Below are 25,419 nucleotides of genomic sequence, written 5' to 3'. Positions count from 1 at the left end.
AGGGGGAGCACAGCCTCACCTCTTGCATAGCTCAGAATCTCATACGTTTTAAGTGCTCCAAAAATGTTAGTTACCATTGTTCCGATCCCTGTTTTATTATCCAGAACGAGTTAAGTTCAGAAGTCAGTGTGCAAATACATCGTCAAAATTAACTTTAACCGCAGACTGCCAGGAAACATGTAACATGGTTTTTGTATCTTGCCTATCCAACCCGGCACAGCCTACGCACAACACATAGGCAAATACTACGATGGAGGATTACTCTTACTGGAGGATTTCGGTCAGTGTGAGAAAACGAGCAACTGAAAAAGGGCCCCGCTGTAGCCGGGGCGTCAGTCCTCTGCGAGGCTCTTCGATGGGGTGGGCGGGGCAGGGCGACACCCAAAACGTAAAGCTATGCTGCCTCTGAGCCTCACTTACGGCCCCCCCCACGGCCGGGTGCAGAGCTCCTCATCTTCCAAGGACGCCCCCAAATGCACGGCGAACTACCACCTTTAGTGCAGTTTTCAGAAGCTCCATTAAAACAAGCAGAAATAGAACTACTTCTTATGAAAACAAAACTAAAACAATATAAAAAGCCTTAACTCTGGGGACAGAGAAGGCAGAGCCAACTAAACTTGAGGATTGTAAACAACGATAGCTGACAAACCTCACTGCTCTTTTATGTGTTTTAAAACGGGGCAAGGGATCTGGATATATTCAACCTCAGGCACATGCCACGTCCACTGACAACAGAGACAGAGAGCTCAGGAAAGCGTCACTTCATAAAAGCACATTTGGGGGACGTGTGAGCTGCACCAGCCCCATTACGGGCCCTGTTACAACTGCAGCCACAGCAGGTGCAAAACGTGCTACAGAAAATGAACGGCCAAGGGCTGGGGGAAGGTGGGGGGGGGGGGGGGCGGGGATTCAGTCGGTTGAGCGTCCGACTCTAGGTTTCGGCTCAGCTCATGTCACGGTTTGTGGGTTCAAGCCCCGCGTCGGGCTCCGTGCCGACAGCACAGAGCCTGCTTGGGATCCTCTCTTTCTCCCCTCCTGTCTGCCCCTCCCTGCTCACACACACTCTCTCAAAAATAGACATTCAAAAAAAAAAAAAAGAAAATGGATGGCCAGAGAACTGCGTGTTATTTGCACGTGCAAGCAAAGGGAACTGGCAGAGGCAGTTTCAGCAGAACCTAACAAACAGCAAGGCCCGTGAGGGTCATGATCTCCTGGAGGAATAAACACTCACCAACCGCCCAAATTCTTTGCCGAATTTTAACAACGTGTACAGTTAAGTTTGACATAACTGTGTTTCGTGCTGTTTCGGCGATGCCTCCGTGACAAAACCTTGAGGTAAGCAGGTCAAAGCTGTGATGTGGGGCACAACTTGTCGCAGGGACAAAGTGGAAGGAGACACAGAGTCCCATCACGAGCATGGAGAAGCACAGTCCGGGAAGTCAGCCTCTCCACGGCAACCATGACGCACTGGAGTCTGACGCTACGGCTGCTTTCACAGCAACGACTAACGCCGTACCTGTAATCGTCACACAGGCACACGTGGAAGTCACGAGAAAAGAACTCCTCTCCCAGGTGACGCTTAACCTCACCTCTACCGGCCTACCCAACAGAACGACAGCAGCACTCAGGTTACCCTCGCGGTTACAGCACAAGCATTTTCGTCCGACTGTGAACTGTCTAGCGGCTTTTGCTTCCGATCAGCTGGCAGTGGCTGGGTGGGAAAGCACGGAACCACGTGCGTCACCTTCCTCAGAACTAGGAAACGAACATCACACCCGTAGGCCAACATTCACTGCGGCCCAAACAGAGAACAAAACGTTTGCGTTCTAATTTCCTAGGAAGGACCTCTTTGCGCCTTTATTTTCACTGCAGCCAGCAGGCAGAGTCTAGAAAGAAAAGCCTGGGGACATATAGCCTATAGTTTATGAACATGCACAGTGCTTCCCTTCTGTTGTTACAGGCCACAAAGAAAGAGGATTTTTCCCCCCAGGTTCTTGCCACTGACTCCCCAAAAGCCAGGAGAGCCCGCCTGAGGACGCTGTGCTGATGCACACACATCACAGCGGGCGGTCCGAAAAAGGCAGGCGGGGCTTGAGAACTTCCTTCTTCCGCTTCCTTCGTTCCCTAAGCCCGGTCCCTAAGCCCGTACCCAGCTCCTGGCACATGCCTGGCGGGTTCATTTCCTCAGCTGATTTTCAGTTGATAGGATTAAAAACAATCATTAGGAAAAAGCGATGCAACAATTATTTTACAAAATAAGAAGAAACTGGACAAGTATACTTCACTGGGTTTGTAAACAAAACTCCCAGCTTTGGCTTCCCAGCAAAGAAAAGCATTTCTGCAAAGCAACAATGTCAAGAACCGCCCTCCTCTGTCTGCGCCGCACCGAGTCTGTCCACCTCGCACCAAGGGGCCGCCAGCACTTGCCACGCCCGGCCAGCATCAACCGGCCGAGAGCTCAGCAGGCCGGGGAGCAGGGGCCCACACTCCTCATTCTTCGACCGTTCGCTCCGGGCACCCTTGTTTTCCACTCAGCTTCCCTCCGCCATGAGTCAAGGCAAGAGTCATTTCACAGCAACTCTGGTCCAAAGCAGAAATAAGATCCCTTCCCAGACTGAAACCCTCAACTCGTATTCTCCTCCCAACCATGACTCAGCAGCTTCTTTGGAATTTGCTCAAAGAATTTACCTGAACTAACCTCTCCTTTAAAAAGGCACCTGCATTTTAAACTCCAAATTACTTTCCCTTCTGGGTCGGGTAGAAAATGGCTTTTGAGCAAGCATCCGACCACCCCCTTTTCTCTGTGTGAGCACTGCCCCTGCTCAAGGACGGGACCCCCCAGGCAACTCTGCCCCCTCCTTGCCACGCATCCAAACCGGTGGACTCCCGGCCACCTGTATTTCTCCCTAGGTGACAGGTGCTGGGTCCCAGCTTCCACCAGCCTTCAGACGAGACGGAATGACCCAGAAGCAGAGAGAGAGAAGCGAAGGAGAGATTGTGGCTCATTAGAGAAAATGACTCTGGCTGTCCATCATTTTACTGGCCGTTCAGGCCGCTTCTCCGGCCCTGCGTCTCCAGCACTCAGCGTCACGAGTCCCCTGTGTGCTGCAGGTGTATTCCCACCCCTTAGACCAGGCTCATTACGTCCCACTTGCCATAACGAAGCGGTACCTGATCAAGACAACCCATGAGCGGTCACTTCCAAAGTCCTATCCCACAGTCTACGAGGCAGCAGTTTCGAGAGATCAGAGGTTAACAAATCAAAGGGGTGGGGAGGGGAGAGGAGAACAGAGGGAGAGGACAAGGGCAGGACGACAAGGAACACTCCTTAAACACCTGAGCATTCAACTCCGTTCAAGAGAAATTCGGTACCGCCAGTGATCGTACTCGCTCAGTTAGGTACCAGGACATGAACACACGGGCAGGTCACAGCCTCAGTCCCGGAGGAGCACAGTGAGCGCGGTGACGAAGGGGAGCCAGAATGAACACCCTCAGTGGAGGACGTGAGGCAGCACGAGGCAGCGGGAGCCCACGCCAGGGGCCTAGGCTCTCAGACGATTCTGAGCAGGAGAACACACTGCCGGGAAGCACTGAACAAACCTCAAGAGGCATGCGTGGTGGGCGGCAGCCAGAAAGAACACACCTCTGTAGATGATCAGATGTAGCAAACCTGGTTACCCCAACGTCAGCCTTTAGAGGACTCAGCTCAGGAGGAAGTTTCGGTAACTTGTATGAATCCTCCCAATTCAACTCTGCTTTACAAAGGTACCTTTTGAACCGCACCGTCGCAAACAGTGGTGAAAGCTAAATAATTTTCTAAGTGGTTATGATCTCAGAGAGTACGTCTTATCCTGAGTAATAAGAATTGCATAGTATTAATCTAAATGGGTGATTTTACTCTAAAACTATTTTGTTCTGTCAGCATGAAGGACAGGAGAAATATTTTACGTGAAGTATTAGAAGATGGATAAAAATAATCTTATAGGGGGCACCTGGCTGGCTCAGTCAGAAGAACATGGGACCCTTGATCTTGGGAGTCAGGAGTCTGAACGTAGAGATAACTCCCCAAAAAAACAAAAAAAACAAAAACAAAAAAAAAACAAAAAAAAACCAACTAAGTAAATAGCCAGTAATAAAGAGTATATTATATTGCTGTTGGAATATTGCTTGAGGAAATACAACTTAGCCACTAAAAAGAATACAGCTAATGTAAGAAGACAGAACATGTTAAATCGGAAAAAAAGGACATAAAATTTTGTGTATACTCTAATAGCACTTGTTAAAGAATGTACTTTATAAAACTCAACTTATGAAGAAAAATGCCAAAAAGGAAAAAAGGGCCGTGTTCACATCACAGTGGTAGGACAATGAATAGTTTATTTTTCTAAGTTGTTTTGGTCAAGATGCTGCATTTGTGTACCTTTAGCCCCACCCCCCGCCCCGCCTCTTTCTTCTTCTCGTAAGTATTAGAAACAAAATGCAAACCTACTTCATCAGAAGCAGAACGAAGACACTGGACAGCAGCCTGCTTTTTCATTTCTTCTAGAGTTAGATCTGAGCACTTTTTCTTACTCTTCCCCCATTTCTTATAAGCTCCTTTTTCCCAGCCCAGGAAGATGTCATTCTCCTAAAATGAGATTAGACAGAGTTGAATGAACAAGATGAAATAACAAGTTTCATACTCTGTTATTTCCCACACGCTCACACATACATTCCCTACCAGGTATGTTCATCACAGAATGGCACACGCTAATAAGAGACCACAGAACACTGTCAATCAGAGCACTTTACGAGAATCCATTCATTTGGCATCTATTATTGAGATTATCATTACATTATTTATGATCTTGATGAACCTGACCCACTGACATTCAAAGTAAATGCTAATGAACTCAGACATTTTTAAGTAAATGCAAGTATTGTATATCTAAGTTTCAGTATAAATTCCAAATCATATTCACAATTAAATGTCTTCTCTTCTGTGCTTCCCACTCTTTTGATCGTGTTCATATAACTACCAGATTTTAACAGTTAACAGTTAAACAGTTCAGTCCCTATTTCTTCACCTTATCGTCTAAAAAGCAACACACAAAATATTTTATGTTGGCATTTTATGTTTCCCCTTGGTTACTTATGCCCATTATAAAAATCTGAAGAAAAACTGAAGAGCAGGAAGGAGGCAAAATTATCCGTGAGCCTACCATTCAGTGAAAACTAGAATAATCTGGACTGCTTCATTTGGTCTTTTCTGTATGCTTTAAAAAGCAGAGATCTGAACTCACACTATTTGTAGAATATTGCAATTGTACTTAACTTACTGATCTGTAAACATTACCCCCACGTTACCACAAATTCTTTGGCTATATAATATTCCAAGATGTAAGTTTATAGCTCTTTCCCTCAACTGGGACTTTAAGTAGTATCTTTAATTGCTTTGCTACTTTGTTTTGCCTTTTAAAAAGGTTTCCATTTAACAAATTATCATTAAAACCAGTGGACAATAAGGGAAAAAAGATCAGAATGACAAAGGCAACATTTTAAAAATTACTTAGAGGACATGGCCTACAGTGGGTCGTCAGGAAACAGATCTGAATATATGAATAAGATGAAAAAAGAAGGAAAAGCATAATAATAATGAACTCAAAAGATTTTAAAAGACGTAGGGCGCCTGGGGGGCTCAGTCGGTTAAGCGCCCGACTTCAGCTCAGGTCATGATCTCACAGTTGGTGAGTTTGAGCCCCGCATCGGGCTCTGTGCTGACAGCTCAGAGCCTGGAGCCTGCTTCGGATTCTGTGTCTGTCTTTCTCTCTCTCTCTCTCTCTCTCTCTCTCTCTGTGTGTGTGTGTGTGTGTGTGCGCCTCCCCTGCTCACATTCTGTCTCTCTCAAAAATAAATAAAAACATTTTAAAAAATTAAAAAATAAATAAATAAAAGATCAAATCACACGCCATCTAACCCAATTTTTACTTTGATCCAATGCACAGAAATCACTTTTATGCCACCAGATAAGAGTGGGAGAATAATCCCTCCATCTACGCCCATCATAGTTAGCACCCTTCTACTTAATTTCTTGGGCATGTCTGCAGATCTCATGAACCTGCAAACCAGATTTTTCTGGCTGAGTGGTGTCAATTCCAATTTTCCAAAGGAAAATGTGTTTGATGGCCAAGTAAGTACTATCAGTAGATTTCCATTATCTAATGTGTTTGGCTGGACTACACCTGAAACCGGACATTCCTTATCAGTGATATCTTCCAGAGACAGGGCTTGTCCTCTGACAGGGAGAGTGGACAGAACCCTAACAATGCAGACTTGAAGCTTCCAAAGGCAGAGAGAAATGTCATTTGCTCTACTGTTCATAGTATTTAGAGCAAAGAAGGCAGAAACGTGATTTAATTATGGAAAAAGGGACTCCTTGTTGTTTGAGCTCCTGGGATTGGCTCTTTCTCCTTCTTGAGCAATACGAACCTCTCTCTACCCAGCAGAGGTAACACCTTCAAAGATCCCAATCAAGTTTTATTAGGCAGACAGAAGGCACTTTCAAACTTCACATGGACAGGTGCTCTTTCTGAAGGGCAGTCTGACAACACGTGTCCAACTTTTCAAACATGGGCATGCGCTTTCAATCTAATAATTCTACTTCTGAGAATTTATCCTAACCAAATAACCGCCCTCGTGTGCACGGATTTAGCTACTGCAATGCTGATCAGACAGCGGTCAATCAAGGCAAACCAGCAGAAACAACTGAAATGCCAAATAAGGAGGACTTGGTTAAATAAGTTACGATTCATCCAGGTGATGAGATATTAGAGCCATTACGGAAATTATGAAGCATATTTATTGACACACAAAGCCATTCACAGTGTGTGTAAGAGAAACGGTTTATACAAAAGGACGATCTCATTTTTTTATTAACGCAGTTGCACATATGCACACACTGATGTGCATTAAAATGTCTCAGAAATGATGGGGCGCCTGGGGGGCTCGGTCGGTTAAGCGTCCGACTTCGGCTCAGGTCACGATCTCGCGGTCCGTGAGTTCGAGCCCCACGTCAGGCTCTGTGCTGATGGCTCGGAGCCTGGAGCCTGTTTCGGATTCTGTGTCTCCCTCTCTCTGACCCTCCCCTGTTCATGCTCTGTCTCTCCCTGTCTCAAAAATAAATCAAACGTTAAAAAATTAAAAAAAAAAAAAAAAAGTCTCAGAAATGAACTAAGAGGTCACTAAGGAGCTTATCTCTTGGTGAGTAGGAGGAGGACACTAATTTTATTTTCTGATTTTTCTTGTAATTAGGCCATACTCCCTTAATAGTCAAAGCTATATGGGGGGGGGGGGGGGGGTGGCGCGCCGCGCCTGGGTGGCTCAGTTGGTTAAGCGTCTGACTTTGGCTCAGGTCGTGATCTCACGGTTTGTGAGTTCGAGCCCCACGTCGGGCTCCGTGCTGACAGCTCAGAGCCTGGAGCCTGCTTCGGATTCTGTGTCTCCCTCTCTCTGCCCCTCCCCCTGCCTCTCTCTCTCAAAAACAAATAAACATTAAAAAAATTTTTTTGGGGGGGTGCCTGGGTGGCTCAGTCGGTTGAGTGTCCGACTTCATCTGGGGTCATGATCTCACGGTTCGTGAGTTCGGGCCCCCTGGCGGGCTCTGTGCTGACAGCTGGGAGCCTGGAGCCTGGAGCCTGCTTCGGATTCTGCGTCTCCCTCTGTCTCTGTCCCTCCCCTGCTCATGCTGTATCTCCTTCTCTCTCAAAAATAAACAAACATTAAAAAAATTTTTTTAACTTTTCTTCTTAAAGCTGCATATTTTTTTTCATAGAAAACGTATTAGGTCAAGAATATGGAGAAACGAGAAGAGCTCCTGTAGCTCTTCACTTACAACGGGAATCTGGCATTAGCTTCATGTTTCCCGTTTGGCATCCCGAGGTTTATACACGAATGTGGATTCACTCATTCATCCAGTAACGACTGAAGTGTCTTCTTTAGGCACCAGGGATTATAAGAATGAACGCAGCAGAGTCCCTGCTTGCCAGACGTGCACAGTCTGGTGCGAAATACGGACACAGAAGCAAATGACTGGGGTATGGCTGTTGCGATTAGAAATGGTTCAAGAAGCACGTAGGAAGCTCACTTTGCTGCTAAGCGGAGGCTTCCTACGGAAGGAAAGGTGGCTGAAGTGGAGCCTTGCAAGAGCGAAGACAAGTCTGGACCAGAGAGGGGGAGATGCCAGGCAGAAGAAACAAGGTGCTAGAGCAAGGGACCAAGGAACAGCAAACGTTTTCTGTAGAGAGCCAGACAATATTTTCAGCTTGGCAGGCCGAGAGGATCACCAAGGATATCATTATAGGTACTGTTACAAAAAGCAGAGACAGTCTCACAATGTTTTTATTGATGGAATTCAAACTCTAATTCAGTACGATTTTCTGTTCTCAGCCCTACTAAAGAGAAGGACAAAACTCTTGGGGAGGAGAGGAGATAAAACATTTGCTTCTCCGGGGTACATAGTTAATGTTCCCTACCATCAAAATCAAATACAAATGTTCGTCTGTTAATGCTAATTTTTTACAATAACAGTCGTATTCACATACCACAAAATTTACTCTTCTAAAGTGTGCAATTCAGTGGTGTTCAATATAATTCAGTGGTGATTAGGCAACCATCACCACTATCTTTTTTGGGGTTTTGGTTTTTTTAAGCAGGATCCACACCCAACATGGAGCCCAACGCGGGGCCTGAACTCATGACCCTGAGATCAAGACCTGATCTGAAATCAAGAGTCAGGCGCTTAACCGACAGAGCCACCCAAGCACCCTTCCCCTATCTCATTCTAAAACCTACTCATCTGGGAATGCAAGCTGGTGCAGCCACTCTGGAAAACAGTATGGAGGTTCCTCAAAAAAAACTAAAAATAGAACTGCCCGACGACCCACCAATTGCACCACTAGGCATTTATCCACGGGATACAGGTGTGCTGTTTCAAAGGGGCACATGCACCCCAATGTTTATAGCAGCACTACCGACAGGAGCCTAACTATGGAAAGAGCCCAAATGTCCATCAATGGAAATGGATGAATGGATAAAGAAGATGTGGTATGTATACACACACACACACACACACACACACACACACACAACGGAGTGTTACTCGGCAATCAAAAAGAATGAAATCTTGCCATTTGCAACTACGTGCATGGAACTGGAGGTATTATGCTAAGTGAAATTAGAGAAAGACAAAAATCATATGACTTCACTCATAAGGACTTTAAGAGACAAAACAGATGAACATAAGGGAAGGGAAACAAAAATAACATAAAAACAGGGAGGGGGACAAAGCGTAAGAGACTCATAGATATGGAGAACTGAGGATTGCTGGAGGGGGTGTGGGAGAGGGGATGGGCTAAATGGGGAAGGGGCACTAAGGAATCTACTCCTGAAATCATTGTTGCACTAGATGCTAACTAATTTGGATGTAAATAAAATAAAACACTAAATAAAAAAACCAAAAAAAACCCTACTCATCGCCTCCAATGAAACCCTGTGCTATTAGCAGGCTAACTGCTGGCCCACTGTCTCTGCAGGTTGGCCTATTCTGGACATTTCATACAAACGGGAAGGATACAATGTATCTCCTTCTGTGTCTGGCTGCTTTCAGTACAATGTTCTGAAGGCTCATCCACGCTGTGACACGTGTCAGCACCCCACCCCTTTTAGGGCTGAATATTATTCCACTGCAATCACATACCATATTCTGTCTACTAATTTGTTGATGGGCATTCGGACTGCCTTACCTTTTGGCTATTACGAACACTCATATACAAGTTTTTGTATGGGCGTATGTTTTCTCTTCTTCCGATTACACACCTAGGAGTGGAGTTGCTGGGTCACAGGCATCTCTGTGTTCCACCTTCTGAAGAACTGACAATTTTCAAAGCAGGTTTATATCCCCACGACACCGGCAGCGTTTCAGAGCCCCACTTCCTCCACATCCCCACCAACGCTCGTCACCGTCTGGGTTTTATTTTAGTTACCCCAACGGGTGTGAAGTGATGTCTCATCATGGTTTGCATTTCCCTAATGACTAGGGAGCATCTTTCATGTGCTTACTGGCCACTTGTGCATATTCTCTGGACAAATGTCTATTCAAATACTGGCCCATTTTATAAGTATCTCTTCTGAACACACATCCCATTGGATACAGGATTTGCAAACATTTTCTCCAATTCCAGGTTTGTTTTTTGTTTCACTTTCTTGATGATGTCCCTTGAGGCACAAAAGTTTTTCACTGTGAGACAGTCTAATCTATTGAGGTCTTCTTTGGCTGCTTGTTTTGGTGTCAGATCTTAGAAATCACTGCCTACTCCAAGTCATGAAGCCTTACTCCTACGTTTTCTTCCAAGAGCTTTACAGTTTTAGCTCCTTTCACTTAGGTCTAGAAACTGGCTGGAGTTCATACTTGCGTGTGCGTGAAGCAGGAGTCCGACCTCCTTCTCCCACACGTGGCTGCTCTGTTGTCTCGGCACCTCTCGCTGAAAAGACTATCCTTGCCGCACAGCACGGTGCCGTTCAAACACACGGAACACAGCGAATGCTGTTTCGTTTCATACAGCTGCATGCGTGCTGCCTTGTAGGAAGTTCTGGGGTCAGAAGTGCGAGTCCTCCAACTCTGTTCTCCTTTTCCAAGATTTTTTGGGCTATTCTGAGCCCACATGTCTATATGGACTTTAGGATCAGCTTGCCAATTTCTTTTTTTTTTTTCAACGTTTTTTTTTAATTTATTTTTGGGACAGAGAGAGACAGAGCATGAACGGGGGAGGGGCAGAGAGAGAGGGAGACACAGAATCGGAAACAGGCTCCAGGCTCCGAGCCGTCAGCCCAGAGCCTGACGCGGGGCTCGAACTCACGGACCGCGAGATCGTGACCTGGCTGAAGTCGGACGCTTAACCGACTGCGCCACCCAGGCGCCCTAGCTTGCCAATTTCTGCAGCACAGGCAGCTGGGACTGGGACAGGGCTGCCCTGAGGGTGCACATCAGCACACGGGGCTTCGCGGTCTTACGAACGTGGGCTCTGCTGGTCATGAACACGGGAGGTCTCGCCACTTACAAGGGTCTCCTTTCATTTCTCTCAATGACGTTTCCGGCTGACAAGACTTACTCCTAAGCACTTTGCCCTTTCTGATGCTACTGTAGATGGAATTTTGTTCACTCCATTCCTTAGGATTTCCTATACACAAGATCGTTCCATGCATGAAACATACGGGTCTCGTTCTTCCTCTCCAATCTGGATGTCTTTTCTTTTCTTACCTAACTGCCCTGTTAATTGCTGATCTAGAGGAAGACTTAACGTACTTCATCTTTGACAAGGTCTTTTCACACAGATACTGCCAAATGCTGGCATTAACCCACAGGCGTGCGTTTAACACGTTAATTGTCCAGAAAGCATTTATAAAACTGTTAGATTCTCCTCTTGTGTGCCTTTCAGCACATGATCACAGTGCAGATGAGTCTCGTCTACGTGAAAGGCAGGCAGAAGCCTCGCGACTGAACAGTCACGCAGACTGTAAGACACAGACGTTTCCTTTGCCTGGCGTCAAGCGGGAAACCGAGGCTGGATCTGCAGTGTGACCTCGGACAACACTCTGCTGCAAAGCCGGCCGGAATGGGGAGTCTGCGGGCTTTTACTTCCGACAGAATGAAAACGCACAAAGCAGCTTGCCATTATTTGTGACCCGAACAGTGTTGTTATTAGTTAGCTGTTAGAATGGCCTCACTGCATTATAAATTGTGCAGATAAACGCTGTTTCGCCTTATAATTTTAGGTTGACTTCATTAAGAAACATCAAGTCTGTAGCAAAAGGTACACAGCAGCAGAGTGGGTACGCTTTTCTTTTTTTCTAATTTTTTAACGTTTATTTTTAAGAGAGACAGAGTGTTGAGTGGGGGAGGGGCAGAGAGAGAGGGAGACACAGAATCCGAAGCAGGCTCCAGGCTCCCAGCTGTCAGCACGGAGCCTGACGCGGGGCTCGAACCCACGAACCATGAGATCATGACCTGAGCCCAAGTCGGACACTCAAACGACTGAGCCACCCAGGTGCCCCATAGGTACAGTCTTCTGCATTCTGTTTTTTCCACTTATATTTGAGAGCTCCCTGACTCCATTTTTTCCCTGGCTTCATGTACTATGTGAATGTATTGTTCAAACAATAGCACTGAATAATCAGCTTTTAAAAGAACACAGTATAAAAAAACAGGTCAAGACATTTCTATCTTGTTTACGGTTGCGTTTTTAGTCTCCTATGCTACACTCATTACAAGCCCACTTAGAGGCAAACGTACAGTATTGGACACGTGCCAAATATTTACTCAATAAACTCAGTAAAATCAAGCACGATTTTTCAAAGCCATAGTCTTAAAGACAGCACACAATCACCGAGTACCAGAAGAAGAGATGGCTGAAGAACTTTCTCAGCATGAAAACCTATTACCAAGTACTTTTCCAGACACTACTGTGAGGTGACATAAGGCCGGAGTTTTGATTGACTTCCTCTTGCTGCCTTCTGTCAAAAAGGAAACCGGGAGCGGGAGGAAGGAAAGGAACACACGCCACCCTGAAGTACAGCTGGGATAATGACGTCTGCCGGGCGCTGCTAGCATCCACCCCTGCCACCCACACCTTCCGGCTAGCAGCGCCCTGAAGATTCCAAAGCACCAAGTGTTTGAATAAGACTGGTGCCACCCCCACCTTCAGGCCCCAATTGGCTTAATACAAATCAGCGTCGTTTCATCCCTTCAGTCACAAAGATTGGCTCAGACACAGGCATGGGACCAATCAGAAATGGGCACCTGAAAGTGAGCAGAAAGCAAAGGGCGGGGGGGATGCATCCTCCGGATGCCAGAACCACGCTCCCTGCGACTGGCCCCCCACCTCCCTGGAAGCTGGCTGCAAAACCCAGCTGACAGAGGGGGGCAGAAGACAGGCAGGGCGGGAGTCCCGGGGACACTGTCAAAGCTCTGAATCGAACAGGCTGGGGCCTCCCCTATTAGTTACGGGAGACCTTTTTCCCCCGGAAGCCAGTTTAGGTTAAAATTTTGGTTGCCTGCCAAGGAAAGATATAGCTAGAATGTGAGGAAGGGCCTTAGTAACAAATCCACTTCTCACTGCTCAAAAGAACGGCGACTAGGGGCGCCTGGGTGGCACAGTCGGTCAAGCGTCCGACTTCAGCCAGGTCACGATCTCGCGGTCCGTGAGTTCGAGCCCCGCGTCGGGCTCTGGGCTGATGGCTCGGAGCCTGGAGCCTGTTTCCGATTCTGTGTCTCCCTCTCTCTCTGCCCCTCCCCCGTTCATGCTCTGTCTCTCTCTCTGTCCCAAAAATAAATTTAAAGAGTTGAAAAAAAAAAAATTAAAAAAAAAAAAAAAAAAAGAACAGCGACTTGCCTCTAAAAACCAGCATCATTTCAGGTTAACGACATCTGTTTTTATACCTGGGTCCTCCACCAACAGTGACCACTCCTCGCTGGCCTCCCTGCCCTCAGGTGCCCAAGCAGCTTACCCAGCAGCTCACAGGCCACCCTGCGATGCTGGCTGTCGAGAGCCAAGGGTCTTTCTGTCTTGGGGACTGAAGCGCAGCCCCCAACGCAGCACATCAGGTTCGTCAGGGTCCGTCTGCTCACCCTGCCCGTCTCATCACCCGCTCGCACCCCTGCCCTGCTCTTCTCTGGCCTCATGACATCAGGCCCTTCCTGCTTCTGTGACCTCGCATGCACTCTCCCTTCCTTCTCCCTCCACCTGCCCAAATGGTCTCTCCTCCGCCATTCCCCCTGCCCCCACCCCCGCACGCGGTGTCCCAAGCTCTGCACAGCCAGAGTGTCTCACAGATCCTGCACCTGCCTGGACCATCCCTAGTCAGCTCTGTATGCCTGGTGCCTGCCACAGCGTCTGGCATGTCACGGGCATCCACAAAAAGCAGAAATGCACGTTGTAAAAATGCAATTACTTATATTCAAAACCATTTCTCTATTCCATGAAAAGGTTTTACCCCCCAAAAATACATTTTATTATGATATCTTAGGAAGTCTGTAGACATGAATTTGTGTATCCATCATCAGTGATAGCTCTCACTCTGACTTTATTTTCGTATTCCCTATGTGTAAGGTGTATTTAATCAATGTGTATGGAGTAAATGTACGTTGCAATACAGCCTATGCAGTGAGACACCTGAGGAAGCCGGGGCGGGTCAGCTGCAGCAGTACTGTTAACGAGGACAGCACTCTCATAGGGAACGCTGGGATGCGAGCTCTCCCCCGGGCAGAGAAATGCTAACCTACTGCTGGCAGGCTGCAAGAGCACGTCACTAGTGGCCCCAAGAATAAAGAAGTCATCAGCCCTACTCAGTAGTCAGTACTGGGATTATTCTTTCTTAACCTCTGGAAAACAGAGATAATGCAATAATACAGCTACATTTCTAGAATGACGGGCTCTGAGCTAGAAAATACACCTCAGTTAGGAGATTTAAAAGGAGCTGCAACAAAGCTACAGTAACCAAAGCAGCGTGGTGCTGGCATAAAGACAAAGACGAGACCAAAGGAACAGAACAGAGAAACCAGAAATAGACACTCGCAAAAATGAGCAAGTGATTTTCAACAAGGGTCCCATGACTATTTGATGGGGAAAGGATGATCTTTTCAACAAATGGTGCTGGGAAAACTGGGCTTCCACTTACAAAAGAATGGCAGTGGACCCCTACCTCACACCATACACAAAAGTTAACTAGAAATGGATCAAAGGCCTAAACGTAAGAGTTAAATCTGTAAAACTCTTAGAAGAAACACAGGGAAAGCTTCACAACATTAGTTTTGGCAGTGATCTCTCAGACAGGACACCGAAGGCACAGGTAACAAATGAAAAAATAAATAGGACTTCATAAAAATTTTTAAATCAAAAGACACTGTCACAGAGTGAAAAGGCACCCCACGGGATGGGAGAAAAGATGTGCAAACTGTGTACCCGATGGGGGTTAACACTAAGACATATGGAGAACTCCTAACATTCAACAACAGCAAGAAACAACCCGATTCAAAAACGGGCAAAGGACTTGGACAGACAGTTCTCCACAGCAGATACCCAGATGGCCAATAAGCACATGAAAAGACGTGCAACATCACTAAACATTAGGGAAAAGGGGAATCAAAACCCCTATGAGATACCACCTCACACCCATCAGGATGGCTACTATAAAAATAAGTGATAAAAATAAATAACAAAAGTGTTAGTGATTTTGCGGAGAAACTGGACCCCGGGCAGTGTTGGAGGAATGTAAAATGGTCCAGCTGCTGGGAGTTCCTCAAAACATTTGAGACAGAATTAACAGAATCACCGTATTTACCCAGCAACTCCACTTCTTGGTTATACACCTGCCCCCCAAAATTGAGAGCAGTGTCTCAAAGAGATACTGTTTCATGTTCACAGCAGTGGTATTCACAACAGCTAAAACATGGAAGAAACTCAAGTGCCCGCTGAGGGATGGAAAAGCAAAATGTGGCATTTTCATACAATGGAATATTACTCAGCCTTAAAAAAGGAGGCAATTCTGGGGCACCTGGGCGGCTCAGGCATTGGAGTGTCTGACTTCGGCTCGGGTCACGATCTCACGGTTCGTGGGTTCCAGCCCCACATCGGGCTCTGGGCTGACCGCTCGGAGCCTGGAGCCTGCTTCGGATTCTGTGTCTCCCTCTCTCTGCCCCTCCCCTGTTCACCCTCCCTTTCTCAAAAATAAATAAGCATTAAAAAAATTTTTTTACAAGGAGGAAATTCTGACACATCCTATACCAGGAATGAGGGCTTTCAGTACCTAAACAGACAGACAAAACTGTGGTTTACCCAGATGATGGAATACCATTCAACATTAAAAAGAAATGAGCTATCAGACTACAAAAGGACCTAGGGGAGCTCAAATGCTCATCACTAAGTGAAAGAAGCCAATCTGAAAAGTCCACACACTGTGCGATTCCAACCAGATGACATTCTGGAAAAGGCAAAACTATGGAGGCCACGAGGAGACCCATGGATGTCGGGGCCTGGGAGAGAGGGGGATGAGCAGGTGGAGCACAGAGGACGTCTGGGGTAGTGAAAGCCCCCTGTAGGACACTGTGGTGACGGATACAGGTCAGTCCCCATGCACCTGTCCAAACCCAGGCAGTGTCCAACACAGAGAGCGAATCCTAACACGAGCTATGGAATTCGGGTGATTACACAATGCAGGCTCAGTACCGAACGTACCTCTCGGGTGGCAGAGGGGGACGGTGGGGTAGCTCTGCACGTGTGAGATGGGCATGTACAGGAAACGTCTGTGCCTTCCTCTCAATTTTACTGTGAACCTACAACTGCTCTAAAGAAGTCTTAAAAAAAAAAAAAAAAAAGTGGGGCACCTGGTGGCTCAGTCAGTGAAGCGTCTGACTCTTGATGTCGGCTCAGGTCACGATCTCACAGTTCGTGAGATCCAGCCCCACACTGGGCTCTGTGCTGACAGCGTGGAGCCTGCTTGGGATTCTCTCTCTGCTCCTCCCCCACTCATACTCTCCCCCCACCCCCCCAAATAAATAAACATTAATAAAAAAGGGACTGGCAGCAGACCAGTTACTATTTAATAATAGTCTATATTATAGACTATTTAATAAGGTCTCCTGCCCAGACTAACCAGAAAAGCCAGGTAAAGTATGCAATCAAGCCAGCATACAAACCTGTGCTAAAGCATCTGGACCTGTTGAAGCATCCAGGCCTTGAGAAGACCGGGGGGCGGGGGGGAGACAGCTGTGCCAGGCCAAGGGCAGCCTACGGCAAGCACGGGCGCACTGGCATCTGAGCCGGCTTTCTCCTTCAGGAAACGGGCCCCTTCTAGGCCCAGGGCAAGACATAAGGAAGATGGCGGGCCTACGAGAGACAGAGAGCCCAGGAGAGCCAGGGGTGGCCTCTCAGGGCAGGACAGAGAGGCCAAGTGCCAGGAGGAAGGGGTGGGAAACAGGCCACACTACTGGGTTCTCCTCTGGACACGCGACACAGGTTGAGGCTGGGCAGGGCACACGGGGACTTGTGTTGATGGTAATGTTCTATTGATCTACCTGAGTGTCATTACATAGATATGATCTTTGTGAAAATTCGCCCATCACTACCCTGGTCGGGATGTACTTTATGCCCCAAGGAAAAAAAAAAAAAAAAAAGCTTAAGGAAAAACCCTCTTGTATTTTTGTGCAGATTCGATGGATGCCCCCTGTCTGGAACCTAAAAAGACCTAACATTGTAAGAACACCTAAAGCAATCACACAGACTGAGGGATGAGCACAAAAGGACAATCTTGGAGGAAGAAAGAAACAAAGAGAACAAATCACGAAGAGTGGATAGCACAGCAAGCGGTTTGTTTCAAACACAAATCTCAGAGTGTAGTACAGCCAGGGACACTTCCCCAAACTTGGGCAGCATTTTACAAGAACGTGCTACTGGGCGCCTGGGGGGCTCGGTCGGGCGAACATCCGACTCTTGATTTCAGCTCACGTCATGAGCTCACGGTCCGTGAGATCGGGCCCCACATCAGGTTCTGCGCTGCTGGAGTGAGGCCCACTTGGGATCCTCTCTCCCTCCCTCTCTCCTCCTCCCCTGCTTGTCGCTCTCTCATTCTCTCGCTCTCAAAATAAATAAATCAACTTAAAAAAAAAAATAGATGAAAGTGTACTTTGCATGCAGGTACTCTGAGAGGGCTTCTTTTTGGTGGCTCGGCCGCCTAATCACTCCAGACTTCCTCCGGGTCACCCCCTCTCCAATTCTTAGTCCCTATGCTTCCAGGTGCTTGTAGCCCAGCCAGCAAAGTCCCCTCATCCTAGGAGCTGGGGTCAGGATGGGGCCGTGACCAAGTTGGCCTACCAGGACGAAACCCTGCTCTTCCTGCTGGACTCTTACAAATGAGGGTGGGAGGGGCGCCCGGGTGGCTCGGTCAGTTGAGCGTCCGACTTCGGCTCAGGTCATGATCTCACTCTGTGGGTTCGAGCCCCGTGTCGGGCTCTGTGCTGATGGCTCAGGGCCTGGAGCCTGCTTCAGATTCTGTGTCTCCCTCTCTCTGACCTTCCCCAACTTGTGCTCTGTCTCTGTCTCTCAAAAATAAATGTAAACAAAAATTTTTAAATGAAGGTGGCTCTGGGCTTGCAGCGGGGAGGGGACGGTGAAGCTTGAAAAGGAAAGCAATAGAGAAGGCAAGCTTCATGGTGGGGCACTGATTCCACGGAAGGCCCTGTATCCAGCTGCCACTGAGGCCAGCCCCAGCCTCTGGACATTAACAAAGGATCCCAAGTTGACTAGCTGTGTGACCCTGGGCAAGTAACTTAGCCACTGTCTCTAAGCACCTCCACCCCTGGGGCCAGGAGCACTGGGCCTGAGTGCTCTGACGCGTGGCCGTACGCAGGGTATGTGTGCTCATTGTGAGCACTGCTTCCTTTGAAGCCAGACCAAGCTGGGCTTTCTGTCATCATCACGGGCTGCTGATAAAGCTTTCACAATACTGAGAACATTAAAATATAAAGACCAAAAAAAAAACGCTGTAATAAATTCTCGGATGATGGTTTTCATTTAATGATGAGGGAAGATTAAGAATGTGGGGTTCTACGAATGACATAGTGAAAAGCTGTCCTATCTTCCTCAGACGACTCTTCCTACTCATGACAGATTACAGGGAACCTGGTGTTGACCATCAGCCCAGCACAAGCCCGAGGCAGGAAAAGTAAACTCCCACCTTTAAATTATGGCTTCACTACAGCTTCCCTTTGAGCCAATCGTAAGACTGTAAAATATTTTTTAATAATTTAACTCCAGTCTATTTTAAGAGTTAGAGACGTGATGCCCCAAGCTTCCCCGCAGCACACGCTGCCATGGCACTCGCTTTCACCCTGGAGGGACTCCACTCAAACTTCAACTGTGAACTAACAATGGCCTTCCCCCCACTTCTACAAACCACAAGTGCATTAAAAGACAATAAATCCATTCCACATAGTTTCTAAAGCCTGCCTTTGCAATATAGTGTTCTTACACTGTTCATTCAATAACTATTTGTTATGTATGAAAACAAAAACAGCAAAACTCTCTAATATAAAAGTAGGCACACGTTGGATCTGACAGACAGGAGTTTAAATCCCAACTCACTGCTGTGTGGCCTCAGGCAGATCCCCTAACCTCTCTGAATGTGCACTGCTACACCAGTGGAGACAGAGAAAATACTACTTCCCTCCAAGGTGTGGTACGGAGGCCAAATAAGGCAGGCCTACATAAGAAGTGTCCGGCACTGCCCTCGGCACGCTGTCGTGTTCTCTACGTGACCGGGCTACTGATCTGAGAAGGTAAAGGCATTACGGGAGAATGGCCACTACGAAACACAGCGGGATAATGGAGTTAGAAAAATCACCACTTTGCAACCATCAAAGTTAACAGGTGATTCAGGTGGAATCATCTACGGGTGAGAAAACTGCCAGTCTCTCCAAACGGGTCACCTGATGATTACACAGAAAAGAGCGTCCAGCTTCCCACGGGAGAAACCTGGCAGACGTCCCCAGACCAGAGCCAGCACTGCCACGATGCAACAGACGGACGTCGTGTGCATCTGCCATGACGCATGATGAAGAAGGCAACTTGGTGGCTTACGGGAGGTCACTGCCATAAACACGTAAGCGATCTCTACACAGAAGCAAGCATCAGGCAAACCCAGAGTTAAAGGGTATTCTGCTAAGCAACTCTCCTGTTAGCTTCAAAAATGTGAATGTGGGGAGACACAAAGGAAAGCTATGAACTACTCCTGATTAGAGGAGTAAAGAGGTGCCACCGGGAACGTAGGCGCAGTCTCAACCTGGATCCTGGGTGGGGACAAGTTACGATGAAGGGCATCACTGGACAGCTGATACAAGGGGAAAACCGGCAGGATATCATGATGTGCCCATGTTACCCTCCCTGAGTCTTCTAACTGTATCCACGTGGCGAGGAGAAAGCCCCATCTCAAGAAACACACGCTGATTTATTTAGGGTAAGAGAGCACCAAAAGGAGGGGAGAGAAATAAAGCAAAAGCAGGAAAATATGATCAACGGGTGACTAAGAATACACGAGAGTTCCCCGTCATGTTCTCATTATTCCCATGTTCGAAATTATTTCACAAGAAAGCAAACATTTTTCAAAAATGAGTATCTGATTTCTGCCCTCCAGGACCTTCTAATCTACCGGGAAAGAGAATACATTCTAATAACCAGAACGAAGAGATCGCCAGTGAAAACATCACGTTTGGAAGCAGACGGCGTGGTCTCATCAGGAGCGAGAAGGACCCGCGGGCGGTGGCGGCTGGGCCCAAGCCCGGGTCAGGACAGTGGTGTACATTTCCATCTGGAGACAACACCGGTGAGCTCCGGATGGCGTGAGCGGGCATTTTCCAGAGTCTGGCGGCCACGACCAAAAGAAGAAAGACACGCAGAGCAAAGAGAAAGAAGAACGTGTAGAAACGAGGTGACTGTGGCGCCCCCAGGGCACCCGCGGGTCGGGAGGTGCTGCTCGCTGGGGCCGCGCGGGAACTGCCGGTGCCACCGCTGCATTAGGATCCTGCTCAAATCACAGGCTGGCGCTGAACTGCTCGTCCTTCCGGCTCAATCAAGACCTCGGTCTGATCAGCCTCACTTCCCACCCAATCATCCTGTGCAGCTGAGACCAAAGTCACGTGCAAAACCTTCCTGAGAACTCAAGAGCTCTTCGTGGGTGTGTTTTAACCAAGATTAGGAAAACTGAGGGATTAAACATGGCAGATAAGGCTAGAAGCTGCAGCAACGGCCTTAAAACTGGCCGTCTTCAAGTCAAGGTTAGACGTATTCACGAACTGAGGGTAAGATGAGAGGAAACAAACACCCAAAGGTGGAGTCGTTTGGCCCCCCAAATGAGGAGCTGGGCCACCACACGTCTGACCCAGACATCAGGGACTACACCTGGCCAGGGAGCAGGGCTGCGAGCTGGCATCTGAATCACAGAAGGTGGGCAAGGCCCCCCCTCCCCCCACTCCCCTCTCTCCTACCAGGGAGACTGCCCTCGGCTCTGCACTTGGACTCCCTTTCGGGGGTACCGTGAGCGCAACCTCCCCTTGAGTCATGAAAAGTAACATCCGGTCTACCCGATCTCCTAGGTCACCTGTTAAAAACAAGTATCATTTGCAACTTGACCTTCCCCATCAGCATGGCACTTGGCACTGGGCCGAGGGGAGGGGTATTTTAAAAGCCCCGATTTCCCTTGGATTCTCCTTGTAACTGCACACAGGTTCTGTTTTCACCAGCCCTCATCCTCCCGTTCCCTACAGATGAAGCAGAACTCTGGAAGGTGGATCCAACAGTTGGGCACAGATAGGAGCCCTGCCCCGGCCCCCCAAGCCCTACTAAGAAAGGAACCAGAGGAATCACAAACACATCTCCTCAGAGAGGTGTTCAACTATAAGCTTAATCCCTGTGCTACAGCACGCTGGACATAAATACTTCGTGCTAATAAACTTACTAACGTTGACAAAATATTCTAGGCAGATACTGTTAGCACACAACCCTAAGAGTACATGATTTTTGAGTTAAGAGAAATATCGTCCTCATTTCCGGAAATAAAAATTCTTCCAGGGGCACCTGGGTGGCTCAGTCGGTTAAGCTGCTGACTCGATTTCACCTCACGACCTCACAGTTTGTGAGTTCGAGCCCCATGCTGGGCTCTGCACTAACAGTGTGGAGCCTACTTGGGATTCTCTCTCTCCCTTTCTCTCTGTTCCTCCCCCGCTTGTGTTCTCTCTCTCTCTCAAAATAAACAAACTTAAAAAATGATAATAATAATTCTTCCATGTTTGTAGATTTAACATTTTATTTGCCTCTAAAAATATTTTAATTTTTTTTTAATGTTTTATTTATTTTTGAGACAGAGAGAGACAGAGCATGAGCAGGGGAGGGGCAGAGAGAGAGGGAGACACAGAATCTGAAGCAGGCTCCAGGCTCCGAGCTGTCAGCACAGAGCCCGACGCAGGGCTCGAACTCACAGACTGTGAGATCATGACCTGAGCCAAAGTCAGACACTTAACCGACTGAGCCACCTAGGCGCGCCTCTAAAAATATATTCTTTACATTTACTGGAAAGAGGATGGAAAATAGAGCCTTAGTAAGGAAATTATACAAAATACTGACTCCCAAAATGACACATTTTCTGATTATTAGGTTCTAAGTCAAACCCCTGAAAACGCCAACCTCATTGCCACCAGCCAGGGCAGCAAGCAACCTGGCAGCAGGGAAAACAGCTGTGTCCAGCTGGAAGAAAACACGTCTGTAACAAGTGATGAGGGACCAATGGTAAAACACGCTGGCAAAATTCTGTACTTATAGACTGGACCTGGAGGCTTCTCCGTGGTCTGGAAGGCAAAGCTAGCTTCTTCCGTCAATGAAACTTTACCCCTGCTTTCAGTGTCAGTGACGGTGGGTTTAAAAACCAGCAACAGAAACTGCCCACCAAACACTCCGGGTCACGCGAACGTGGTACATGGAGGTCACCCAGAGCCCGTGTGGTCCCCGGTGATGACCGTGTTGCCCTCTCGGTAGGCCTCACTCTCAGTACCTCCTCTGGGAGGGGGACCCTGAAGTCGGACTTACTCTTTGGAGAACCCGGATCTGCTTACTTTTCACTTTCAACTCAGCACTGAAGTCAAATGAACTGCGTGAGGGCCGACTTCCCGGGGGGATCTACAACGACGTACCGCAAAGTCATGTGCTTCATGTCACACGCTTTGCTGAACAAGCAGTTTAACATGAAAATGAAACGTTAAGCTTCAGAACGTTAAGTGTAACAGACACAACGATGAAAAGGTCTCGTCCCGACGTGTGACGTTCCTGATGGCAGACACCAGCACCCGGTGCAGTGAGGCTCACAGGCAGGGGGCCGTCGAGCCCTCACCGGGCCCTGACGAGAGCCGGGGGGCCTGAGCCAGAGTGTGATCGACGGGGAGAAAGGCCAAGTGCGGAGAAAAGCGCTGTGCTAAACAGTGTGCTGTGACCCAGCGCATCGATGCCCCCTGGCAGGTTCAACGTCTGCGGACCGCGGCAGTCCGCCAGCCGGCTCCAGAGCGTAAAAGCGCTCCCTGAAGAGAAAACACAAACCTGCAGACACAACCACGCATGTTCACAAAACACGTAAGACACGGAAGTACCTGTTCCTGTAGGTCGTAGTCATAGCTGTCGTGCAGCAGGAGGCTGAGGACATACCGGGTATAAATCATGGCGTCGATGCCACATTTCTCCAGCTCCTGTCCCAGCCAGGTCTGCACTGGGCCCAGAGCATGGAGCAGAGACATCTCAGACACAGGTACGGGGCCTGGAGAAGAGGCTGAGGAGCTCTCAGATGGTAAACCGTCCACGACAACTGTGCACACTGGGCGCATGAATTTAGGTTGCTGACATCCTTAAAATGCGAGGCATTTTCTGCAGGTGACGTTCTGTTGGTATCTGGAGGGGATTTTCACTCCAGTAAAAAGGAGAGACGCCGGACATCTAGGATAAGCATCTATTTTCGCGGGCTGTCAGCCATCTAGACCAGAATTTCCCTCTTCAGACATGACCAATGAATCAGCATCCTGGGAGCAACACACACACAGACGTGGTTTACTTTACTTTCACATTGAGGCCAGATGGAAGTCTCCGGCAGAACCTACGAAACGAGAGAGAAAAGAAAGGCACGCGTTATATACAGATACAAACTAAGTTACTGACCTTTTGGAGCAAAAAATCCAAAAAAACTGTTTATTGAAATTTGGTGTCTTAGAACACTGATTTCTTTTTGCGGTAATCTTTGACATCTGAAGCCAAGTGACATTTCAAACCCTTAGAAGCTTAATATCATTCAAAAGAAAGGAAAACTCAGAACTTTATACTGTTGTGCTTACGCTCAATCCCAACGACATGTATCCTGCTATCTGAAGAGACCGGGCTAGTAAAACTTTGCTCATCTGTAACGCTGGAAGGCTGTGTGTGGTAACAAATCACTAGTTCATTTTTAAGCGTACAGAAACAAGCAACTGAATTGTCATTTCGTTCAGACGCTGGTTAAAAATGAGTCCTTTTTATTGAAGGTTTCACAAAGACAATCAATCGCTTCGTATGGCTAAAAGCTTTGCACAGCTGCTCACCACTTGCTTGTTTCGCAGAAGTTAAGGTAAACCGTGGATCCGGCTCAGAGCCGCGCCAGGCTGTAGCGTTGCATTTGGTGTCGCTTCCACACCTTGGCTGATGGTGTGCTTACTTGCACGACAGATGCCATGCTCTTAACAGTCTTTTCCCCTAAGTTAACCTACTGTGCATATGTCCAACTATTCGAACAGTGGCCTTATCAATTCATAACATTCCTATGTTAGAGTTCTGATGAACTTATTTCGCCAGAAAATAAAAACCAACACAACGGCAGGTAAATCTCCTTGGCTCAGCGTTTGCGTGAATTTTGGCAGACAATAAGAGGGTTACCAAAAGTGACTTTTAAAAATTATGTCTGAGGTTAGCAAAAGCATCAAGTCAAAAAGACTTCCCCAAAGATTTAAGTCCCCGTTTCTTGCATTTCATGAAAAACTACACAGTGAGTTTTACAATCACTAAATATAAAGAGGGGCGCCTGAGTGGCTCAGTCGGTTAAGCGTCCAACTTCAGCTCAGGTCATGATCTCACAGTTCATGGGTTCGAGCCCTGTGTCAGGCTCTGTGCTGACAGTTCAGAGGCTGGAGCCTGCTTTGGATTCCGTGTCTCCCTCTCTCTCTGCCACTCCCTGCCTTCTCTCTTTCAAAAATAAATAAAACATTTAAAAAATTTTAAAATATAAAGAAAAATGTTTAAATCTGCCACAGGACTAAGTTATTAATTTGTCATTAACGTATATTCTGCTTTCTAAAATTTTCTTTACAAAACTGTCTTTTCTGATTTATGGAAACTAGATAAACTAAAGCAAACTTTTCCTATAATTTTTACCTGCTGAAATTTTCCAGCTGACTCTCAAAACATTTTTCATAAGTTCTTTGATATGTTTGGCACTCGGGATGCCAGACAGATCAGCAATTAAGCAAGACAGGGAATTCTGGGGACACCACTTGAAGCAAGGTGACAAGCCGGTACGCATTCAATGAAGATCAACCAAGACAGAGGGAGGACTTTTAGCAACAGCGGAAGGAAGCAGATGAAAGAATGGAAGGCAGCTTGGGCTCACAGGACACGGCACCAGAGACTGCTAGAGGGTGACCCTCGAGAGTCCAGCACCCGGGCGTGCGTGGGAGGAGCTGCCCAAGCACAGGAAGGGATCATCACAAACAGGACCTGACGCTCAGCATGGGGAGGGACGGTGCCTGCTTCCCACCAGCCAGACGGGAAAACCTCC

The 25,419-nt window shown here is 47.5% G+C and overlaps 1 protein-coding gene across 2 annotated transcripts in view; it reads right to left on the bottom strand.

The window, feature by feature from the left end:
- The window catches only part of LOC131507873 (uncharacterized protein KIAA0232), a 214,510-nt gene that overhangs the window by 155,864 nt on the left and 33,227 nt on the right, over positions 1-25,419 (bottom strand). For both annotated transcript variants that reach the window (XM_058723163.1, XM_058723162.1), the window contains exons 2-3: positions 23,216-23,712; positions 4,490-4,627 (exon numbers count right to left, since the gene is read on the bottom strand). In XM_058723163.1, coding sequence (XP_058579146.1) covers positions 4,490-4,627; positions 23,216-23,446 — 369 coding nt within the window. In that variant the 5' untranslated portion in view covers positions 23,447-23,712. The remainder of the gene's footprint in view (positions 1-4,489; positions 4,628-23,215; positions 23,713-25,419) is intronic.

Source organism: Neofelis nebulosa, chromosome 3 (assembly GCF_028018385.1).
Source record: "Neofelis nebulosa isolate mNeoNeb1 chromosome 3, mNeoNeb1.pri, whole genome shotgun sequence".
Classification (NCBI taxonomy): Eukaryota; Metazoa; Chordata; class Mammalia; order Carnivora; family Felidae; genus Neofelis; species Neofelis nebulosa.
Note: the sequence above shows the minus strand (reverse complement) of the source record. Positions and strands in the feature narration are given on the sequence as shown.